This window comes from Procambarus clarkii, chromosome 53, assembly GCF_040958095.1.
Source record: "Procambarus clarkii isolate CNS0578487 chromosome 53, FALCON_Pclarkii_2.0, whole genome shotgun sequence".
NCBI lineage: Eukaryota > Metazoa > Arthropoda > Malacostraca > Decapoda > Cambaridae > Procambarus > Procambarus clarkii.
Genome location: NC_091202.1, coordinates 10698066 through 10720995, shown reverse-complemented (window position 1 = coordinate 10720995; position 22930 = coordinate 10698066). Strand labels below are relative to the sequence as shown.

General features: G+C 47.1%; 1 protein-coding gene across 1 annotated transcript in view; it reads left to right on the top strand.

Moving 5' to 3' along the window:
- LOC123767096 (kinesin-like protein KIF14) overlaps window positions 1-22930 on the top strand; it is a 474367-nt gene that overhangs the window by 404903 nt on the left and 46534 nt on the right. Inside the window, 1 exon segment of the mRNA XM_045756600.2 lies at window positions 7213-7342. Coding sequence (XP_045612556.2) covers window positions 7213-7342 — 130 coding nt within the window.

Below are 22930 nucleotides of genomic sequence, written 5' to 3'. Positions count from 1 at the left end.
GGGGTCTTCCTTGTGTCTCCCCCCCCCCTTATATTAGGTTCGTTGTGTGGAGGCACCCCCTGCTTTGCCCTCGCGAGTGGACACGTCCCGTGGGTTCAGCTTTAGCAGTTTGCTTGGTAGTTTGGGGCGCCGGTTAGCAGTACCCTGCCTGGGATAACGCTTAGCAGACCCAGTTTAGGGGCCCTGGGAAACCCCCCGGGGGCTCTCGGGTCCGATAGTGGAGACCCTTGCGTCCCCTCTCGCTTTGTGCGAGTTGAGGGTTGCTCTGTCCCTTTGTCTCAGGGTGACTCTCCTTGTTTTTGCCTCCGTCATGCTGCCTGTTGGGTCGGTGACACATTCGACCCTTGAGTCCTGCGAGCTTTGTTGCTTGTTCGTGACTCCATTCGCCCAGTCTGCTAATGAATTCCCGTGGGTGCAGGCAGCTCGCGCGTTGCAGGGTAGGATGTTGCAACGCGCTCTGGTTTGTCGCTTCCCCGGACGCCCCGATGCTGCCCCGCTTGTGTAGGGACCCAGACTTGGGTGGTTTTGGTCGCTTCGGCCTTGGTTCCTTCCACGCCCCCCTTGTTTTTCCCCCTCCTGCTTCCGACCCCTACGCATCTGCAGGCTTCGGGGTCGGGGAGGGGTTAGAGGTTCGGAGACTTGGGCAGTTTCGGGGGTTGCCCCGTCCGTGGTAGCTGCGGAGGTATTCGAGTCTGTTCCTCCGGCCGATGCTCCGGGGTTTTGACCAGTGGGCCCCCTTCTCTTTCAGCTCTCTCGGCTGCCCCGGCTTTTTCTTGTGAGGCCGGGGCTTTGGAGGTCGACTCAGCCCCGGGGCCTGGTGCAGAGGCTCCTGGGGTTGGGGAGGAGCGGCCTTGGGGGTCTTGGGCTCCATTGCGCCCCGCCTGGATTTCCATCCTTCTGAGCGGGGCTTACTGTTACGAGGAGTGGGATTTTCTTTCCCCCCTCTGCGTACGATTTGGGCTTGGGTTCTGCTCCTCCCCGGGTTCGGTTCCGTGTCCCTGTGGTTTCTTCGGTTCCGTCTTCAGGAGGTTTTCGGCTAACCGCATCTCTTCGCCTGCGGTGCGGTTGGCCTTTGCGGCTTCCTCCTGCGTGTCCCGGAGTTTGCCTCCATACTGATTCCTTCTGTTCTGGACAGGTTGGGCTCCTTGTAGCGGTTTGGGCTCCTTGTAGCGGTTTGGGCTCCTTGTCGCCGTTTGGGCTCCTTGTCGCCGTTTGGGCTCCTTTGTAACCGTTTGGGCTCCTTTGTAACCGTTTGGGCTCCTTTGTGGTCGTTTGGGCTCCTTTGTGGCCGTTTGGGCTCCTTTGTGGCCGTTTGGGCTCCTTGTAGCCGGTTGGGCTACTTCTCGCCTTGTTGGGCTACTTCTCGCCTTGTTGGGCTACTTCTCGCTTTATTGGGCTACTTCTCGTTTTATTGGGCTACTTCTCGCCTGGTTGGGCTACTTTCTTTCGCGTCCTGCGCATGCGCCGTGGGAGTTTGTTTTGGTTCCGGGCGGTGTACACACGTGTTCTGCTCCAATTCTCTCGGGGGGGCTTCGCCTCTCTTTCTTTTCTTATTCCCATCCGTGCCCCGTTGCTTTGGGGGTGTTCTGGGGTGCCGCTGTGGGGATGTGTCAAGGTTTTTCCCTGCGTTCTAGGGTGGGGAGCCTCCTTTGCTGCTCCCCTCCTCTCCAGCATGGGCGCCCTGGCCGCCTCCGGCGGATGCGAACTCGAAAGCTTGCGTCATGGACCTTCAGCGCCTATGTTCTGCAGGTAAGTTGGTGCGGTTTAGCGTCTCCTTCGTCCTGACGCTGTTTTTGTTTTGGGGAGTAGGAATGGGTGTACATACATACTTGAGAACGTGGACCGTATCACCCGAGGTGCCTACTGCAGGGCTATTAGCCCATACTGGGCAGCTCTTGTTCTCTCCACCTGATTCCTTCCTCGGTTCACGGGTGTCTGCAGGTGGCCTCTTGTCCCTTCAGAGGCGGTTCCTGCCTATACTCCTGCTCCTCTCCTATGCTTGTCAAACCTTGCTTGAGTTCGGGGCCCCGCCTCCACCTTGTTCTGCAGTGCAACAGTGGGGGTGCCTGTTTGGTAGTAAGTTTTCCTGTCAGAGGTTTTGTGTTTGCCTCCTTGTGTTTGCAGGATGGGTTCTGGCTCTTTCTTTTCGCCTCTCCCCTGTCGTTTGCCTGTCGGACGGATTCTGTGCTTCTTGGGCGCTCTCATCTCTGCTCTTGGGCTGTGTATGGGGTCAGCCCATGTTGGGCTGCCTAATGTGTTCCTTTGATTGCCTGTTACACTGCACACGTTTCTTCTACCGTCCCTGTGGCTCAGTTGGGTGCTCGGTTTCCGCCTATGTCCCCTTGTGTGCCACTGGTGTCCGATTTATCTATCTTCTCTGTCGCTTCCTCGGGGAGTGTGGTGACGTTTTGCTGCGGTTTTGGTACTGCAGCTGCGTGTCGGGGTTGGTTGTGGCGTTATGTTCGGCCCTTCCGTGCTCCCTCTGGGCTCTCCTTCCTTGCCGGTCTTGCCGTGCAGGGCCTGGTTTTTCCATGTTCCTTGGTTTCACTGTCTTGTCCTCGCATCATTGTGCTGGCTGGGGATGAGCTTGGGGTCTTCATATCGCCCCTCGCCTATCCTCCGGTTTCGGTTCAAGTTCCAGAGCCTAGTGGGCTCCCTTCCTTCGTGTTTTTCATGGCTGCCCCGGGGTTTTCTTGACGCTGGGGCTTTGAGGGGACAGCTCGGCCCCGGGGCTGGGGTGGGGCTCATGTGAAAGGCCTTAGGCCCCGTTGGTCCCCGCCGGGGTGTTTTTAACCCTCTGGGGGACTCTTGCAGTTTTGTGGTGTGGGGTTTTCCGTTCCCCCTCTCCGCACGTGCTTTGTGGGCGTCGGCCCCTCCCTGGGCTTGGTTCCCTTGTCCGTTGTACCCGTTGTTTCCGTCCTGTCGGTGGGTGCTTTTCTACGATCTTCGCCCCTTTTTCCGGGACGGGCCTTCTTCCGTCATGTCCCCCTCTTCTTGGGGTTTCTGCATGACTTTTGGTCTCGGGTGCGACGGGGTTTTGAGGCCTTCGTCCTTTGTGTTTGCTTCTTTTTGTTCTCGAAGGTTCGGGACTGTTTTGCTCCTTCCCGTTTTCTGGTGCGTCTGTCGTCATTCGGTTGAGCTTCCCTCCGGTCCTTTCTAGGGCTTGTGGGTCCTCTTCCCAGCAGCTTCTGGGTGTTGGCCTTTTTGTTCTTTTGTGAATATCTCTTCTCTTCACACTGTCTCGGCGCTCCTAGTTTTCCTGGGAGCGATTATGCTCCTCCTAATGAGTCTTTTCGCTCCTGCCCTTCTGCGGGATATTGGTGCGGGGCGGCTCCTTATGCGAGTTCCTTCCCTGTCAGCTGCACTTGTGGAGGTGGTCTTGCACACTTGTGGCATTTTCGTTTTGGTCCTGCGTTTTCTTTTCCCTCCTGGGGCTGTCATAGGATTGGCTTGCGGAGGTTGTAGAGGCGCTTGGGGCCGTTCCAGGGTCTGGCACCTTGGTTTCTGCTGCTAGCTTTCGGTATCGATATTCCTTCTGCGCCGTTTCGCAGGTTGTATCGTGCATTGTTACACCTCCGGCCTGCTTATGCACTGTCTATGTCGTCCTGGTCTTTGGACAGGGTGCTCTCCTGTTTTTCTTCTCCTTGGTGGTTGTGGCTCCTTGGGGTCAGGTTTGCTTTGCCTCGGTTTTCTTTTTGTGTTGGCATTCGCCTCTGGGGGCCGTGTGGCAGAGTTTCTTGCTCTTCTCAGGCGCAGTGGTTTTTGGCTCCTATTGTCGTGATCATAGGTTTTCTTCGTTTGCGGCCGTTCTCCCCTTTTTTCTGGCGAATGCTATACCTTGGGTTGTTGTCTCGACTTCGTGTTGTGGAGTGATTCTCCAACTGCCTCCCGGGTATGTCCCCTTGTTTTTTAGGTAGTCTTTGGTGAAGTAGCTCCGGAGAGCCATAGGGGCTCCCCCCAGAAAACCAGCGTTGAATGTAATGAAACGCCATTTTCTGGGCGAGTCCCAGAGGCTCCCCGGCACCCTCCCGCCCTCCAGTCGGCGGGTTTTTTCGCGGTTTTGATATCCAGCCTCAGAACTGGGGCGGGGATCGCCGGCGCCGGGGTCTGGGGCTCCCCCTTCCCCTCCCGGGGAGGGGGGAGCTGCACAGACATGCAGCGCGGCTCGTGTTACGTCATGCTTGTTAGTTCGTTTTCTTGGGGGAGTTCTGTCCACTCAATTGTCGATTTTTGTTGTTTAACCAGAATAGGGGTTTGTTTTGTGGCGCTTACCTTTCTGGGTGCCTGTCCCGGTCGATGGCAGATATAGAATGCTCCAAATCACATGTACATTTCTATGGGCCATTGCTCCCCGTGCCTCTCTGAGGGGGCCTGGTTCTGGCTCGTGGTCCCTGGTAGGCCTAGAACTCCACCCACATCGACTGATGCAAAATAGTTAGGGTATCCATATCAGCCATGGATAGCTCCAGGGAGCCTCCGGGACTCACCCAGAAAATGGTGTTTCATTACATTCAATGCTGGTTTTTTGTGGTCTTCTCTTGGGCACTCATTCCTTGCCTGTCTTGCAGTGCCTGGCTTAGCCTTTCCATTTACATTATGTTCTCTGTACTCACCTAGTTGTCCTCACCTAATTGTGCTTGGGGGGGGGGGGGGAGGTTGAGCTTTGGCTCTTTCATCCAGCCTCTCCACTGTCAATCACCTGACATCTACATGGCCACTGTGCTTACGTACCTTTGTTTTTTTCCTAGTTGTGCTGGCGGGGTTGAGCTCTGGCTCTTTGGTCCCGCCTCTCGACTGTCAGTCGACTAATGTACAGGCTCCTGAGCCTACTGGGCTCTTATCATATCTACACTTGAAGCTATGTATGGGGTCATCCTCCACCGCATCACTTCCTAATACATTCCATTTGTCTATTCCTCTGGCGCTGACATAATTCTTTCTAACGTTTCTATGGCTCGTTTGGGTACTCAATTTACACCTGTCTCTCCTAGTGCGTGTGCCCCTTGTGTTAAATGGTCTACCTTTCTCTACCCACTCTAGGGTGGCCTCGTCGCCTGGTGGATAGCGCGCAGGACTCGTAATTCTGTGGCACGGGTTCGATTCCTGCATGAGGCAGAAACAAATGGGCAAAGTTTCTTTCACCCTGAATGCCCCTGTTACCTAGCAGTAAATAGGTACCTGGGAGTTAGTCAGCTGTCACGGGCTGCTTCCTGGGGGTGGAGGCCTGGTCGAGGACCGGGCCGCGGGGACACTAAAGCCCCGAAATCATCTCAAGATAACCTGAAGATAACCCTCTCATTTCCTCTGAGATTCTTGTATGTGGTGATCATGTCCTTTCTAACTCGTCTGTTTCTCAGCAGTCTTCTTCTGGAAGACGAAGACTTCTGAGAAGAAGTCAGGTAGCAGAGGAGAAGTTCTCTTGTCTTCTGTGTGTTGTTGGTCATGTTCCTTTTATTCCCGTTTGCTGCCTGTCTTCCTCGTTCCTTGTCTTCCTTCTACTTTTTTGTACCTAGTCGCTGGTGCTGGGGCTGTTTTTCTGGTCTTTTTCTTGTGTTTTTCCATTTTTCTCATTTTATCCAACACATTGTTGTGTGTTTTGTATGTGCCTTTTGGCTCTCCTGCTGGGTTGGGCTTTGTCCATGTTCAGTTCCCTGCTTTTGCACCACCCTTGTGTTTGGTTCTTTCCCAGCTTGCCAGGTTTGGGTTCCTGGTGTTCTGGCTTACCTTGCCAGTTGGCATTTTCAGGGTCTCGCTGTGTCCCTTCTCTTGAGTCTCGCATCGGAACATAGTCTGATCTCCTGGCAAGCTCGCTGGCATTGGGTATTTTTCTGTACAGCAGACATTCCATCTCCTTCCTTGCTGGCTTGGGTTTCCAGCTCTGCTTGCTTGGTGATCGCACCCGAGATCTTCCCGAGGCTCCGCCTTTTCCTTGTCTCGATCAGTCCATGACAGGGCCGGTTAGGTTCTGCCTCGAGTTTCTCACCATCTGTTGGTGTTCAGGTGGCGGCGGTATGGTTTTTTTTGGCGGGCCATCCTTTTTCTTTCTGTCCCTTCTTAGGTTTGCTGCGTTTTGTTGGCATAGTCTTGTCCTTCTCTTATGGAGGTTCTGGGCCGTCATCTTGCCATATACTGTCGCCTTATCTCGTGCAGTGCTGGCGGAGCTGTTCTGGGTTACTTTGATTTTGGGGTTGCCTCTGCACCACTTCGCGAGCCGTCGCTGGCATGGTTCACCTCCAGCCTGCTCTTGCACCGCTGGAGCTGTGCTGGTTCTTGGATTGCGGGCTCTCTTCTCCTCGGTTTGCTGTGGCCCCTTCCGTTCTGGATGGTTTTTCGGGCTCTTTTCTTGTGAGCGTTGGCCTCTAGCGGTCGGGTTGGAGTGCCTCATGCCCTCCTCCGACCTGGGTTTTGGTTCTTTTGGTTCTCCTGATAGGTTTGTTCGCTTGCAGCCGTTTCCCTCTTTTCTGGCGAAGTCTGGAACAGCTGCTTTCCAGAGGGGTCCTTGGGTTGTTGATGCTTGGTTGGTCTGGCCGGGGGGGTGTTGAGTTCAGGTTGCAGCACTTCGCCGTGCTTGTCGAAGTAGGCGCAGTACAGGGCCCATCATGTTCAGAAGTTGGCAGCTTTAACCATGGTCTTTTCTCGTGTCTTGGGCTGATATCTGGGCTCTGACATAAAGAACATTTGGTAGGCTATTCAGGAATCTTGAGGCTGATGTGATTATAGTGTGTGGATCTATCTCAGGAAACTACCAAGGTCCAGCCAGAAAAAGGGAAAGGGAAGGGAATTATTAGGGGGAACACTCTAGGCCATTATGACTGTATAGCACTTGGAAGGGGTCAGGATAAAGATTTGGGATGGGACAGGAGGAAGGAATGGTACCCAACCATTGTTGGGAATTGAACGCCGACCTGCATGAAGCGAGACCCTCACTCTACCATCCAGCCAAAGTGATTTCGCAAGAGGCATTTCATTATATTCAGTACATATTTTTCATAACCTAATATCTTCACTTAGGACAAAGGCAACTTGCTATTTTACCTCCCATATTACAAAAATGGTGTTACAGGTAAATGGTTGATTGTTTAAAGCCTTAAAAATTTAATTACTGCCACCATCAAATATGTACTGTACTTGTAATACCAAAATTTATTCAGACATGTTTAATTTTTAAGTTTTTCTAGCTGATCTCTAAATCAGAAAATAATTATTTTTCAGGAGGATTATTGTGCAAGAAGTTTACAGATGGATTAAAAAAAGGACTAGATTTGTTGGTCATCAATTCTGGTAAAACTGCAAGCAATTCCACGGACCTTCTGTCGTCACCCTGCTGTGGAGAACGTGTGAGGTAAGATTTTCTTTGTTTCACTGTATGTATTTCTTTGTCGCTCTTTTAAACTTTTATTAAAAAAGAATTAGCCGATTACATTTCAGTACACTTGATACTGAAAGTATATATGGGTGTGTTTACATTGACCAAAGTATTATTTCATAAGTATAGTTACAGGAAGAGAGCTTTACTCAAGGTGTCCCATCTTCCTTATAATTGTCATGTGACATTTTTATTTTCTGTGGGGAGCCCCTACGGCTCCCTGGAGCTTATCGGGCTAATGTATGTTATGTTAGACCAGGACATTAGCTAAGGAGTTCAGACCTACCAGGGACCAGCGCCAGAACCTGGCCCCTTCAGAGAGGTTTCAGGGAGCAATGGCCCTGGAAAACCCCATATGGTTGGGGGTTTTCCTTATCTGCCATCGACCGGGGTTAGGCACCCAGAAAGGTAGGCGTAACAAAACAAACCCCACATGGTAAGAAACTACAACAAAAACCGAACAGAGAGGTAGAAAACTCCCTACAATCCCAAGGAAACTAGCAAACAAGCAAACATCACACTTTACTGCCGCGCCGATTGTCCGCGCAGCCCTCTCCACCCCGGGAGGGGGAGGGGGGAGCCCCGGACCTACCGCGCCGGCTGCCAAGCTCCAGTTCGTTCGCTAATGTCAACCGGGATTGACGCTTCTCTGGCCTCAGTTTCCTAGGCGGTGTTTGCCTTGTGTGGCGTTCACTGCCGTGTGTTGTGTTGTGCGGTGGCCAGGAGTACTTCATCAGTGCCGGGGCTGCATGTGCTTAGTGGCTGACTTCCCTAAGCGCCCTGTGAGTACTGCCCTTGCGTAACAGGGTTATCTTCCCTGGGGCGTTCGGGAACCATTCCCGTAGAGGTTCTTGCTGCTCGGCATTTGCCTCGCCCTTGGGGCCAGCTGGGGCTTGGGGCCCTTGTTTGGCCCTGGGTAGGGATTGGTATTGTGCTGGTTAGGGCGTCAAGGTGTTGCGCAGCCTGCCACCTGAGCGGCGGACGGTTTCTGTTGCCTCTGGAGACGGTGTACTTTTGCGGGGTTTTTCTTTTGTTTTTCATTTTCTTGCCTGGTGGGGGTCTGCCTAAGGTGGTTATAGTTCCACTGGTAGTGTTTGGCGGCCCTCTGCTAGGCCCCCGTGCTTGTACACGTCTCGGGGGTTTTCAGTGTTGTCCTCTACTCCCTTGTTATTTTTGGGTTTCTTAACCGGTTAGCAACACCTTGGCCGGGCTTCCCGTAGTTGTTACCCTACGGGCCCTGGAAACCCCTGTCTGGGCTCGGGGGACCATTGAATGTGTCTTCCGGGTTCCAACCCGTCTTGTACGGGATCGTTGGTTGCTGTTCCCTTGTCTCCGGGTGACAGTCGCCATTTTTACCTCCGTCGTGCTGCCTGTTGGGTCACTGACACCTTGACCCGGAGTCTTGCGAGTGATTCTCTGCTTGTTCTCCAGTACTCTCCTGATGTTATTACTGTTCAGAGTACAGGCGGCATCCATGTTGCACGCTAGGTTAGGTTGCTGCAACATGCTAGGTTGGTTTCCCACTCGAATGCCCCGTGGCCGCCCCGCTTGGTTAGGTGCTGCTCGCCCCTTTCTCTCCATGTTCCCGGCTCCGGACCGTCTGCGGGTTTCGGGGTCGGGGCGGGGTTTAGTTGCGGCAGAGACTCTGGCGGTTTTCGGGGGCTGCCCCGTTCGGGTTGGGGACGGAGGTTTGAGCCTGTGCCTCCTGCCAAGGCTTCTGGGTCTTACCAGCAGCCCTTTCTTGTTGCCTTTCCCATGGACTCTTGCTTTTCTTTAAGGGCGGAGGGCTTGGAGGACGGCTCTGCCCCGGGGCCTCTGTTGTTGGTTCCTGGGGCTGTGGGGGTTGCCTGCTAGCAGTTCTGGGGCGGTTTAGCCCCTTCCGGGGTTTTTCTGCTGTTGGGCGACGTTTTTCGCCCATCCAGTCTGCTAGCTTCCCACATTTGCTGGCGTGTTTTTGTTTATTTAGCGTCAGTCACAGCCCCTGCTGGCGGCCATTTTCGTCTGCCGGTTTCACGGTGTGGCCACCAGGGCGGCGTTGCGGTTTGTTTACATGCGTCTGGGTGTGCGAGCGAGCGTCTCTGGTGAGTTTTCAAAAAAATTTCAGGGTTTTTGTTCTCCTGTTGTCGTTTCTTTGTTTTTCTGGTGTTTTCTTGCCGTTGCCTGTTCCTCTGGGAACGTTTGGGTGTTGATTTTGGGTCTGAGCCTATGGGTTTAGGCTCAGTGCCCCTGGCTGGTATGCTTGCTCCCACACCTTGCCCCTCGGTTTTCGTTCTGTTGGGACCGTTTTCCCAGGGCGTTCTGCTGGGGTCTGTGCTTTGCCTTTTAGTGGTGTTCTCCGCCGGCAAATGTGGTGGTTTGGGCTCCCCCTGGTTCGATTCTGGGTTTCTTTGGGTTCCTTGGTTTCGTTCTGGCGGTTTCTTCCTCTTGGGCCCCCTTTTGTGGGTTCAGGGGACTTTGTTTCCTTGTGTGACCCGGTTCTGCCTTTTGGGGTTCCGGGGTCTTCCTGGCTTGCAGACTGATCTTTTTGGGTCTTGGCACATGTTGTGGTTGTGCTGGGACTTTGTGGTTTTGCTGTCGAGGTGGGCCTTTTGATGCAGTTTTGTGCCTTTTTTGCCTGGCCGGCGTAGTGCTCTCTGCCACTAGTCGGCGGCTTGTGCTTTTACAATATATGTCCTCACCTAGTTGTGCTTGTGGGGGTTGAGCTCTGGCTCCTTGGTCCTGCCTCTCAACCGTCCATCAACAGGTGTATCGGTTCCTGTGCCTCTTGGGCTCTGTCCTGTCTACATGTGACATTGTATGGGGGTCAGCCTCGTTACTTGTGTGAGGAGTCGCCACATTACTTCCTAGTGCTTTCCCGTTCCCATTCTGACACTAAAAAAAAAAAAAAAAAAAAAAAAATTTAATTCTATCTGTGGCTCTTTTGGGTACTCAGTTTCCACCTGTGTCCCCTAGTGCGTGTGCCCCTTGTGTTACATAGCCTGTCCTTATCAACCCTGTCAATTCCCTTGGGTATCTTGAATGTGGTGATCAGGTCTCCCCTCACTTCATCTTCCAGCGAAGTGTGGTTTCATTCCCGTAGTCTCTCCTCATGACTTGGGTAGTGTACTTTTTCTTTCGGAAGGGGTTCTGTTCCCTTCTCTGTTGACTGGGCGCTGGGGGAGCAGCTTGCTCTGTTGCCTCTCGCTTGGTCCCGCTGTTGGTGGGCGCTTTGGTTTGTCTTCCGGCCTCTGCTGGCGTCGGAGGACGGCTTCTCCCCCTTGGGGTGTTCAGAGCTGGCGGGGTGGGCTTCTTCCCCTGCGCTTCGTCATTTCCTCTTCGTGGGTGCGTGGGGCGTGGTCGATCCGCCCCATCCTTCTGGGCTTCCCGTCTGCTCTTTGCAGTCATGAGCTTTTTCCGTCTGCTCTTTGCAGTCATGAGCTTTTCCAGTCTGCAGTTCTTTTGGACTACTTCAGTCTGCGCCCTGGATCCTCTGCCCTCCTCGGAGGACTGTTGTCTCCTGTTCGGATTCTGTTAGGGCCGGGTGCATGGATGGTGGACCTGGACCTCCAGGTCACTTCTTGGCACGTTCCTCTCCAGTTTTTCTGGGGCTAGCACGGTTGGTAATTACCTATGTGTACTTACCTAAGTGTGGTTACAGGATGAGAGCTACTCTCGTGGTGTCCCGTCTTCCCAGCACTCTGTCATATAATGCTTTGATTCTAATTGTCATATTGTCATATAATGATTGTCATATGTCATAATGTGTCTTAATATGATTGTCATTTAATGCGTTGGTGGTGGGGCTTCAGGTTTACTGTTTTTATTGCCTTCCCTATTTTGTAAAGGGCGCTTTGTATACTCTTTGCATCTTTACCGGATCTTAGTGCCCTGTCTGCGTCTGAGATTCGGTGTCTGGCCTACCTCGACGACTGGCTGGAGTGGGCTCCCAGTCAGTCCGCTTGTCTGCTCGCCAGGGGATGGTTCTTTCCAGATCGCTGGGTTTGGTTTTCCTGGTGATCTGGAGGTTTTTCCTTCTGTTTCCGTCCCAGGTTCGGACCTGGGCCTTGTTTCAGGCTCTTGGGCCCCTCATTGTCTTCCCTCCAGAAGTGTTACTGCGGCTGTGGTCCCGCCTTTGGCTGTTCAGGAGGGGGTCCCGGGTTGCTCAGCGGTTGCTTGGGCGGTTGTGCGGGAGTTTGCACTTCGGCGTGCTTGTCTGCCCGCGGAGTCGGGTTTGGCTACGGCGTCGGTTGGTTCCTACGGAGACTCCCCTTCCGCCTCTTGCATTCCTTGGGTTCCTCCGGGGATCTGGTGTTGGTGCTGCGTCACCAGCTTCCTCTTTGGGGTTTTCGGGGTTCCGTGCCTTGGTACCTCCCCGAGCCTTCGCTCGATGTGTTCACGGACGGGTCGTCTCTCGGCTGGGGCTTTGTGACCAGTGCTCACCAGGTCGGCCGAGGTTGATGGAGTCTGTCTGTCCGTCGGGCTCACAGCCCGGTTCAGGTGTTCATGGCTGTCTGGTTTGCGCTTCGGAGGGTTTGGGTCACTAGGTACTCTACCATTCAGCTCTGTTTGGACTGTTCTCTGGTGGTTCTTGCCGGAACCACAGGGGGTTTGGTTAACCGTGTGGTTCATGTCCGGGGTGTGTCCTGCGTCCTGGTGGACAGCTGTCTCGGTTCATTCCTCTTCGTGGGTTGGCCAGTCGTCGCCGATTCTTGCCGGAACCACAGGGGGTTTGGTTAACCGTGTGGTTCATGTCCGGGGTGTGTCCTGCGTCCTGGTGGACAGCTGTCTCGGTTCATTCCTCTTCGTGGGTTGGCCAGTCGTCGCCGATTCGTTTTGTTGGCTCTGTTGGGCTTCTGGACTCCTGGCCATGGGCGTCTTCGGGTCGGCGTGGTCTAGGCGTCGCCCGTTTTGTGGCGCCCTTCCCACTTGCGAGGACTTCACGGTGGAGGCTTTCGGCAGGCCTGGTCGAGGTGGGGGGTACCTGTACCTCTTCTCCCGGTCCAGCTGTTGCTTCGGGTTCTGGCTCGGTTGCAGCCCATTCCCACGAGAACAGTCCTTATGGTTCCATGGTGGCCGGCCCGGCCTTCTTTTCAGACGCTGCTTGATAGGTGTCCATACCCAGGGCGTTTTTCCTGAGGCTTCGCCTCTTTCAGCAGGCCGAATCGGTCCTGTCCGTGACTGGTTCGGCCTTCTCCTTGGCTCTTCGCGTCTGGTATTTTGACGCAGGTATCACCATCTCTATGGTGTTCAGGTGGCTTTGTTGACGGTGTCCCACCTGCGAGCTTCGTCTTGGAGACAGTATGACGTTTATTACGTTTTCTCGCGTTTTGTTTCCCCTCCGGCCTGCTCATGAGTCGCCTGAGCCATCCTGGTCCTTGTTCAGGGTGCCTTCTTATCTTCCCCTCAGTTTGTGGTAGCCCCTTCGGTTTCAGTTTCCTCCTCTTTGGTACTGGTGGTAGCTTTATTGGTGTGCAGCCTTTCTCTGTCCTGGCTACGGTCGAGACGGCTGCTTTCCGGAGGGGTTCTTGGGGCAACCCGTTCTCACACAAGACAGCACATATATGACTTAATGCTTAAAGTCAATATGTTGAATATGAATTAGTAAATATGTGATATATTCCCAGTTACTTTTTTTACCAAGGCCCAAACTCTTCCTCACGTACCAATTTACGTCTCACAGTACCCGTCCGTCAACATAGATAGCAGAATATTCGTGATTGGTTCAATTATAAGGAAAATTGTAGTTTTCATGTCCCACATGGGTTGTGAAATTTACGTACTATTGTCCATGATCTTAGAATATTACAGATCAGCTACATCCTATTGAAGGCTCGTGTTTTGAAAATTTGTTTTGAGAAATATTAGTTGTTCTTAATAAATTATAATAAGCACTAAAAAATATTACATAGAATAACAGTCCTTCACCAATCAATATTATATACCATAGTTTGCGCTTTACAAATCTTTAAAGGATGTTTTGTAGGAACGCTAACAGAAAACGATGTTACGTTGGAATGTCTATGGGGTAAACTACTGCAAACAGGACGGTATTGTGTCTACTATACCAACTATAGCTAGGATCGGTATATTGTCCACTACCACCTGTTAGGTGGGAAAGGGGTGCAATACCACCCACAGGATGGGTATGAGGGTCACATCCACCCACAGGAAGGGTATGGGGTCCAATACCACCCACAGGATGAGTATGGCGTCCACTACAACCCACAGGATGGGTATGGGGCTCCAACCACCCATAGAATGGGTATGGGGCTCCAACCACAAATAAAATGGGTATAGGATCCAATAACACCCACTGGATGTGTATGGCGTCCATTGCCGCGCGTCGAGCTCGAAAACAGCAGCATTCATCTCAGAACCATGCCTATTTCACACAGATTCCTTAATAAACGTAAGAGTTTTATATGTCACAAGAAAGATAGAAATATAAGCTTCATTCTAAATACCTTACCATGGGCATATTTAAATTTAAAGCGAAGATACGTGTACTTTTATAATAGCCGAGCTTTAACCCCGGACAGATTGATCGACCGAGCAACTCTCTCTCAGAACAATGTTTATTTCACGTGAATTCGTTAATAAACATATATGTTTTATATGTCTCAAGAAAGGCAGACATACAAGCTTCACTTTAAACACTTTACCATGGACATATTTAAAGTTCTAATGAAGATACATGTATTTTAAAAATTTCGGAGCTCCCACCCCGTACAGACTGAATGACAGAGCAACTCTCTCTCATATCAATGTTTATTTCACGTAAATTCGTTAATAAACACAAATGTTTTATATGTCTTAAGCAAGATAGAAATAAGAGCTTCATTTTAAATACATTACAATAGACATATTTATAGCTCAAGTGAAGATACATATGTTTTTATAGTAGCGCTCAGTAGCTTGTCGGGCATGGAGTGCAGACGCCTACGCACTTGCCGATATATTGTATAATTAACAAAGATACGCTAATAAAGCCTAAAATCTTATATGCCTCCAGAAAGACCGAGATATGAACATTATTATGATTTCACCAAATGAAATATATCATGTTCGAGAACAAAGATATGTCAATTTTAAATTAAGTTTCGACTCTTGCTCGGGCGAGAGAGGGAGCGACTCTCGCCCCATCTATTGGAGATTCTGTCCACTAAAGACCCAAAGCAACTCAAACCCTCCTAGCATTATTTAAGTAATGAAGTAATATGGTATATTTACTATAATGTGGGTGCTGAATGCAGAACATGAGAAAACATATAGTTACTCCAAACTAATATAATTTCATTATGAAATAAGTAAATAAGTAGCATCAAAGGAAGTCGACGGTCCAAGCGTCAATGTTGTGGAGCGACTTATCCAAGATATATCGTTGTTTGGAAAGTGTTTGTTGGCATATCCAGTTGTCGCACTTCTCTGCACAAATTATCACAAATTTAAATTATAATGTTAACAAATAGAATACGTATTTTTAATAAAATCTAACATAACTAGCCAGAAAACATTTAACATTTATTAAAAAAATATATGTTTGGAACTTAAATCGACTTCATAGGACAATAGTTTTGTTATATATTCTCGTTATTCGTTGACATGCGTTCGCTACTTAAACTACCATGTACTGTACTTATGTAAAATCTCCCATGTCTCTTCGCTCATCTCACCGAACCCTACAGGCTCTTTGATATATTGTGTAATTAATTGAGATTCACAAATAAAGCTTATAATTGTATATGTTATCAAAAATGCAGAGCTTATTTTAGTTCATTTATTATGCACCCCATACCCATCCTATGAGCGATAGTGGAGTGTTACAGAGGCACATAATGGGCTCAGGGACTGAGCCCCACAATTCATATAGCCAAGCAAGTTATAATCTTGATAAGCTAGTTACAAAAGTCAATGCACATTGTCACATCAACAATGGGCTCGAGTCCGACCACAAGTACAGTTTATAATTTAAGCAACTGACATATATGGAGGGCTAATGTCACAATTGATATGTTTATCCTACACATAACCCCCTCTCCCCCATCCAATGGGCAGCGGTGGATAGGTTACAATCAAGTCGTTTTTTGCGTTTTATTCAGAGATTAGATCTTATTGGGTGAGGAAAGATATTCATATTTTAAAGAAGGCTTCTTGGCTGATGCTCTCCATTGATGGAAAATATACAACCTTTTGAAAATCAATGTTAGTTTGATCTAGATATTGTAATTAACGAAAGTATTTATGTCATCTCAAAGGTAGAAATATAGGCTACATTTAAAATCCTTTGTCATAAATATAACTGAAGTGAAAACGAAGATATATGCGTTTTGATAGTTACTTGATGGCTAGCTCTGAGAGTGTGAAGCCCTGCACACCAGCCAATAAATTGTATAATTAGTTTCCATATATTTTAATTAATCTTAAAAATCTATATGTCAGAAGAAAGGAAGATGTAGCCGTTAATGTGACAACATTTAAAAATATATATATCTTAAGTTAAATAAATAATATCACCTTATTGCCGGTGTCCGGACACATGAAAATTACCTAGGTATCAGTATCCAGCCAGGCGGGGATCACAGGCTGCACAATACTGATAAATTATGTAATGCACTACTTGTGGTCCATCTCGAACCCATTTATGATGTGACGACTTATAGTGAATTTTGTAACTAGCTCATCAAGATTGTAACTTGCTTAGCTAAATGAATTGTGGGGTTCGGTCCATTCATTTTCTTTCTTTATTATGCACCCCATAATACCCATCCCGTGGGCGGTGGTGTAAAGGATTACAGAGGCACATAATCGGTTCAGGAACTGAACCCTCTAGTTCGTTTAGCTAAGCAAGTAACAATCTTTTGACGCTAGTTACAAAATTATTAATGTACACATACTTATGCATACATGTACATATTCATATGTATACATACATACATACATACACATACATATTTAATCACCACCACAAATACACACATCAGTAATCTTTTGTGTCACAAGTGATTCAACAAGAGGCTCACAACAGTCACTATACAAGGCACTTTACATTTATGGCGAGTCACACAGTTGCTAGTCTTGCTGCACACCCACCCAACTGGGCGGCAGCTTTACAGTCATGTGCTCCACACCCACCCAACTGGGCGGCAGCTTTACAGTCATGTGCTGCACACCCACCCAACTGGGCGGCAGCTTTACAGTCATGTGCTCCACACCCACCCAACTGGGCGGCAGCTTTACAGTCATGTGCTCCACACCCACCCAACTGGGCGGCAGCTTTACAGTCATGTGCTCCACACCCACCCAACTGGGCGGCAGCTTTACAGTCATGTGCTCCACACCCACCCAACTGGGCGGCAGCTTTACAGTCATGTGCTCCACACCCACCCAACTGGGCGGCAGCTTTACAGTCATGTGCTCCACACCCACCCAACTGGGCGGCTGCTTTACAGTCATGTGCTCCACACCCACCCAACTGGGCGGCAGCTTTACAGTCATGTGCTCCACACCCACCCAACTGGGTGGCAGTTTTACAGTCATGTGCTCCACACCCACCCAACTGGGCGGCAACTTTACAGTCATGTGCTCCACACCCACCCAACTGGGCGGCAGCTTTACAGTCATGTGTATGCATTACCTACAGTAAGCAAATTTTGGATACTTCGCTAAGATTTCGGGCAGCACATCATTATGAATGAAGTACTTACACATTTCATGGACACTATTGATGTTGTTATCTTTAAATTCCGCGATTTTTCACATTCCATTATATAATGACGCAAAGTATGCGAATAGTTCTGCTGACAGAGTTTACATTTAGTCAAATCTAGATCATCAGATGTTACAAACTTCCAGAGGTACTTGTAGCTGAGCCTAAACCTAGCAGTGGTAACATCTAGAAGTCTGCTAACATTATTGGATGACCCATAGACGAGCGATTCATCAAAGTTTATACAATATTGTGAAATTGAGAGTCAGTGTAGTAACATAAATTGGTAAATCATAAATATTGTAAGTTAAGAATCTGATGCATGTGTGTGTGTTGGGGGGGGGGGGGGCGGGGGTTATACCCTTGGTAAGCGAGAGTGGAAAGTAACCTTAGACGTACTGCGGTCAATGTGGGGGGGGGGGGGGAGAGGGAGGGAGGGTGGGAGAGTCAAATCCACCCTCCAACATCTGGACATAGTACCACCAGCCTCCACAACACTCCCCCAGCCTCCAGCTGATGCTTGTAGATGCTTCATCTAACCTCACTTATGTCACACATTAACCTACAGTTCCTGTGATATTTAAACTCCTCATCACAGTGGCGTCTCACCAATATAAACTGTATTGGATTTTGTCCCGAAATAGCTATATGCTGACTGGACGTGTATGTATGTATGTATGTATGTATGTATGTATGTATGTATGTATGTATGTATGTATGCATGCATGCATGCATGTATGTATGTATGCATGTATGAATGGATAGATGGATGGATGTATGTATGTACGCATGTATGTATGTATGCATGTATGTATGTATGTATGTATGTATGTATGTATGCATGTATGTATGTATGTATGGATAGATGGATGGATGTATGTATGTACACATGCATGTATGTAATGTATGTATGTATGTATGTATGAATGTATGTATGTATTTATATACGCATGTATTTATATTCGCATGTATGTATGTATGTATGTATGTATGTATGCATGCATGTATGCATGTATGTATGTATGTATGTATGTATGTATGTATGTATGTATGCATGTATGTATGTATGTATGTATGTATGTATGTATGTATGTATGTATGTATGTAAGTATGTATGGATGGATGGATGGATGTACGCATGCATGTATGTATGGATGTATGTATGCATGCATGTATGTATGTATGTATGTATGTATGTATGTATGTATGGATGTATGTATGTATGTATGTACGCATGTATGTATGTATGTATGTATGTATGTACGTATGTATGTACGTATGTATGTACGTATGTATGTATGTATGTATGTATTCCCAATCACGTTAAAGACCCCCTCTATCATCCAGTTTAAGAGAAAAACAACTATACTAAATAATCGACTCCTTGTAACTTTAATTATGCTGACCTTCCTATCTGTATTCAGACTGTGCCTACCATCATTAAAGGTGATTATAACGCTAGACATAGGAATATTGGTAATTCGCAGTTCAGTAATCGTAACGGCAACCAACTGTTGTCACTATTAGGTAGTCACGATGATGCACAGATTGTGGGTGACCTTGAACCGACGAATATCTACGGAGGTATTCTTGATCTATGTCTCGGTTTCCACGTCTCCCACACCGTGTGCGCCTCGTCAATAGTGCCAGATATGGCGTCTGATCATCTGGCCATATTAGCCACTGTAAGCATTGGAAGCTCTATCCTCCCTGGTGGAGTGTTCAAGCGGAAGAGGCTGGCTGTGTCCATCGATCAACGAGACAATCTTGTTGCTCATGTGTCAGATTGGTGCAGTTCATCTGAGCCTTCATCAGTTGAAGATTTTAACAATGAGCTCACAGGTACTATCGAACAGTTTATAGAATCACTTGATTCATCGTCCAGGCCACGTAACCCAAATTACACTGGTCATAGCACTTATGTTTATTACAATGATTCTAAATTGCATACGCTAAAACGCACTGCCAGAATAATTGGACTAGCTTGTAGAAGGACCCGCACTGCTGAAATGCTTCGGTTCTTTCAAGCGGCTCTGGCAGAGGCCAAGGAACGTATGGTGGAGCTGAGGCAGACAGACTGGGAAACTTTTGTCCGTGGTCTCAATTCTCACACGCCACTAAGTCGGGCATGGAAGGATATCAACAAGATCAAAGGGAAAAATGCTGCAGAGATCTCGTACCCTAATCCTCTGCACAGAGCAAATGAGCTTGTTGGTGCTTGGGCCACGACTTCCAGCTTTGACAGTCTTCCTCTACCCTCACAGAATGAATTAAATGATAGATATACTGATAGGGCAAGGTTCCTTGACTTCATGCTTCATCAAGACGATGACTGTGACATGCTTTTCCTGAATACGAACTAGATTCTGCTCTACATAAAGGCAAAGCTACATCACCCGGGGAGGATGGAGTTACTGACGGCATACTGCATATGCTTCTGCTAGTTCCAGGGAATACCTTTCTTCAATTGTATAATATGAGCTATGTAACTGGGAGCTTCCTAAGTCATGGACCAACAGTGTTATTATTCCCATTCCTAAACCTCACCAGCCGAGTGTTTTTCGCCCAATCTCCCTCACTAGTTGTCTCTTTAAGTGTCTTGAGAGGATGGTTCTCAACCGTCTCTTTTACAAAATTATTAATATGTTGTCTCCCCAGATATATGGCTTTATGCATGGAAAGTGTACATCACTGTATTACCACATTCCTCACCCTGTTTTGTACTCTGTATTATGTTTAAGGTCCTCATTTTTACCGTACCCGAGTACCTGGAATTTATCACTGTTAAACATCATGTTATTTTCTGATGCCCAGTCGAAAACTTTATTAATATCAGCTTGAAGTTTTTCAATGTCCTCAGCCGAGGTAATTTTCATACTGATTTTTGTGTCAAATCCTTTAATTAAATCCTTTAAAAAGGATAAATCCTTTAATTGGTTGAAATTGGTTTTAACATTCGAAATCTAATTTGTTGATGTTAAATAATATAATATGTTGATGTTGATAATATAAGGTTCAAATTTATTAAGATACATACTTTAAAAACTATTTCTATTTGATACCAACAGTATCACGTTAAGAGAAGCGTCTCGCCTTGCTAACCCAAGTATAAAATATATAAAGAAACGGTGAAACTGTACTGGTATCTGCAGTACAAATATATGTCCCTATTTAAAGAAAAAATAAACTGCACCAATCACTGCCACTCCTCACACCAATGCAACAATAAGGAGAGTGATAACAGTGCTTCACATTCGACAATGTTAAATTATTTAACAGATGACGAGATAATGAACATTGGAACAAATGTACAGCTCTCTGACCTTCATATAAAATCTGCATGTGACCTCATGAAACAAACTGTGCCAAGCGTAGAAGGCCTTCATGACCCAGCGTTGTAGCGGGACCTCTCCTGGCCAGTTACAATTGGTGAATTTATTCAAATTATCCAAGTTGATGGTTGTCACTGGGTCAACGTTTCCAACATTGGAGTAACGGGACAAATTAACATATACGACACCAGGCATAAATTACCATCCAAATCTACTGAAGTTATCTTGTATGCTCTTGCTAATTGCCAGGATGATAAGCTGATATGCAATATAATGAATGTCAGCAGACACAGGGACTCAAGTATGAGTGGGGTATATGCTGTGGCGTTTGCTGCATCACTTGCAAGTGGTGTAGATCCGGTGAACCTCGTATGATGTGCAGAATATGAGACAACATCTTCAAGAGAACTTTAAAGGAAAGTGTCTCATCTCATTCCCTGCAGCTCAGACACTGAGAAGAAAACGAGTCATCCGGTCATGCTCGATGGAAGTGTACTGCATTTGCAGAAAGCCAAATGATTTGAAGCTGATGGTATGCTGTGACCGTTGCAATATTTGGCACCATGAATCATGTGTAGGTGTTACAGAATGTAATGATGATTCGTGGATTTGTTTCTTGTGCGCTAGCAAGTTGTGAATTATAATTTAAAATACTTAATTAATACATTATTATTATTATTATTATTATTATTACTATTATTATTATTATTATTATTATTATTATTATTATTATTATTATTATAACCTTACCAAATGCTTTGCTGAATCAAATAATGTTATTACTTTCAATGTGTTACAATACCATAATTAAGTGCTGCAAGTGTCAGGTCTTTTATATAATCGGTATTTGTTATATTCTGTACTCTTTTTATGTTATTTAAATTTCAAATAGAAATAGTTTTTAAAGTATGTATCTTAATAAATTTGAACCTTATATTATTTAACATCAACAAATTAGATTTCGAATATTAAAACCAATTTCAACCAATTAAAGGATTTATCCTTTAATGTTAAAAATTGTTCAAACTGAAATAAATATATAACACTGTACGGTACAGTTGTGTTTAATTATGTTTTGCGATTCCTTTGGAAAAGGTATTTGTGCACCAAGTACTACTAGGTCATTATGAGATATGCTGAATGTTGTCAATATACCATCTGAATACGCTTCACTTTGCGTTCATCATTGAACGTCCTAATGATTAAGGTCCCCAAAAGGACTTAATCAGACCTCGGTGGATGTTTTTACTCTCCCTCTCTCTCTCTCTCAGAGCATCCCTTGTGCGTTGTATGTGGGTGCTGAAGTTCAGTCTCTTGTCTATGTATAGGTGAAAGAACTTTCCATAATTGTTATTGCTAATGTTTACTTGTAATACTGGGTATACATCCGGTGTTCTTACCCTCGACGGCGGCGAGGGTAAGCCGCGGCCGTATGGTCTGAAACTCTCAAATATTTACAAAGGGGGGGGGGGGTGGGGGGATAACATTTCCTCTTCAAGCACGCGCACACAAATGAACTATGTTACTTAACTGGAAGCACTCGCACAACATAATTTACACGATTTTTCAGGATTATTATACTTCTTACCAGTATATATACAGTATAGTACCTAGGAGGTTCTCTTCAATGATATCTAAGATAATTAAAAGAACCCAAGCAAACTACTGTGGAAATGTGCAGGACAAACATATCAATTGTGACACTAGCTCTCCACATATGGCATTTGCTTAATTTAGAAACTGTACTTGTTGTCGATCTCGAACACATGTTGTTGATGTGACGATGTGTTATGAATTTTGTGCCTAGCTCCTCAAGATTGTAACTTGCTTAGATAAATAAATTGTGTGTTCAGTCCCTGAACCCATTATGTGATAAATTAACTAAACTAAAAACTATAGTATGGCAACGAAACCTGAACTGCATAATGTAAATAGGGATTAACCAGAAAAAGATATAGGTGAAGAATAACACCAGGTAACTGTAAAGCTGCCGCCCAGTTGGGTGGGTGTGGAGCACATGACTGTAAAGCTGGCGCCCAGTTGGGTGGGTGTGGAGCAAGACTAGTAACTGTGCGACTCCTCAGAGATGTAAAGTGCCTTGTATAGTGACTGTTGTGAGCCTCTTGTTGAATCACTTGTGACACAAAAGATTACTGATGTGTGTATTTGTGTGGGTGATTAAATATGTATGTGTATTTATATATGTATACGTATGTATATGTACATGTATGCATAAGTATGTGTACACTAATAATTTTGTAACTAGCGTCAAAAGATTGTTATTTGCTTAGCTAAACGAACTAGAGGGTTCAGTTCCTGAACCGATTATGTGCCTCTGTAATCCTTTACACCACCGCCCACAGGATGGGTATTATGGGGTGCATAATAAAGAAAGAAAATGAATGGACCGAACCCCACAATTCATTTAGCTAAGCAAGATACAATCTTAATGAGCTAGTTACAAAATTCACTGTAAGTCGTCACATCATAAATGGGTTCGAGATCGACCACAAGTAGTGCATTATATAATTTATCAGTATTGTGCAG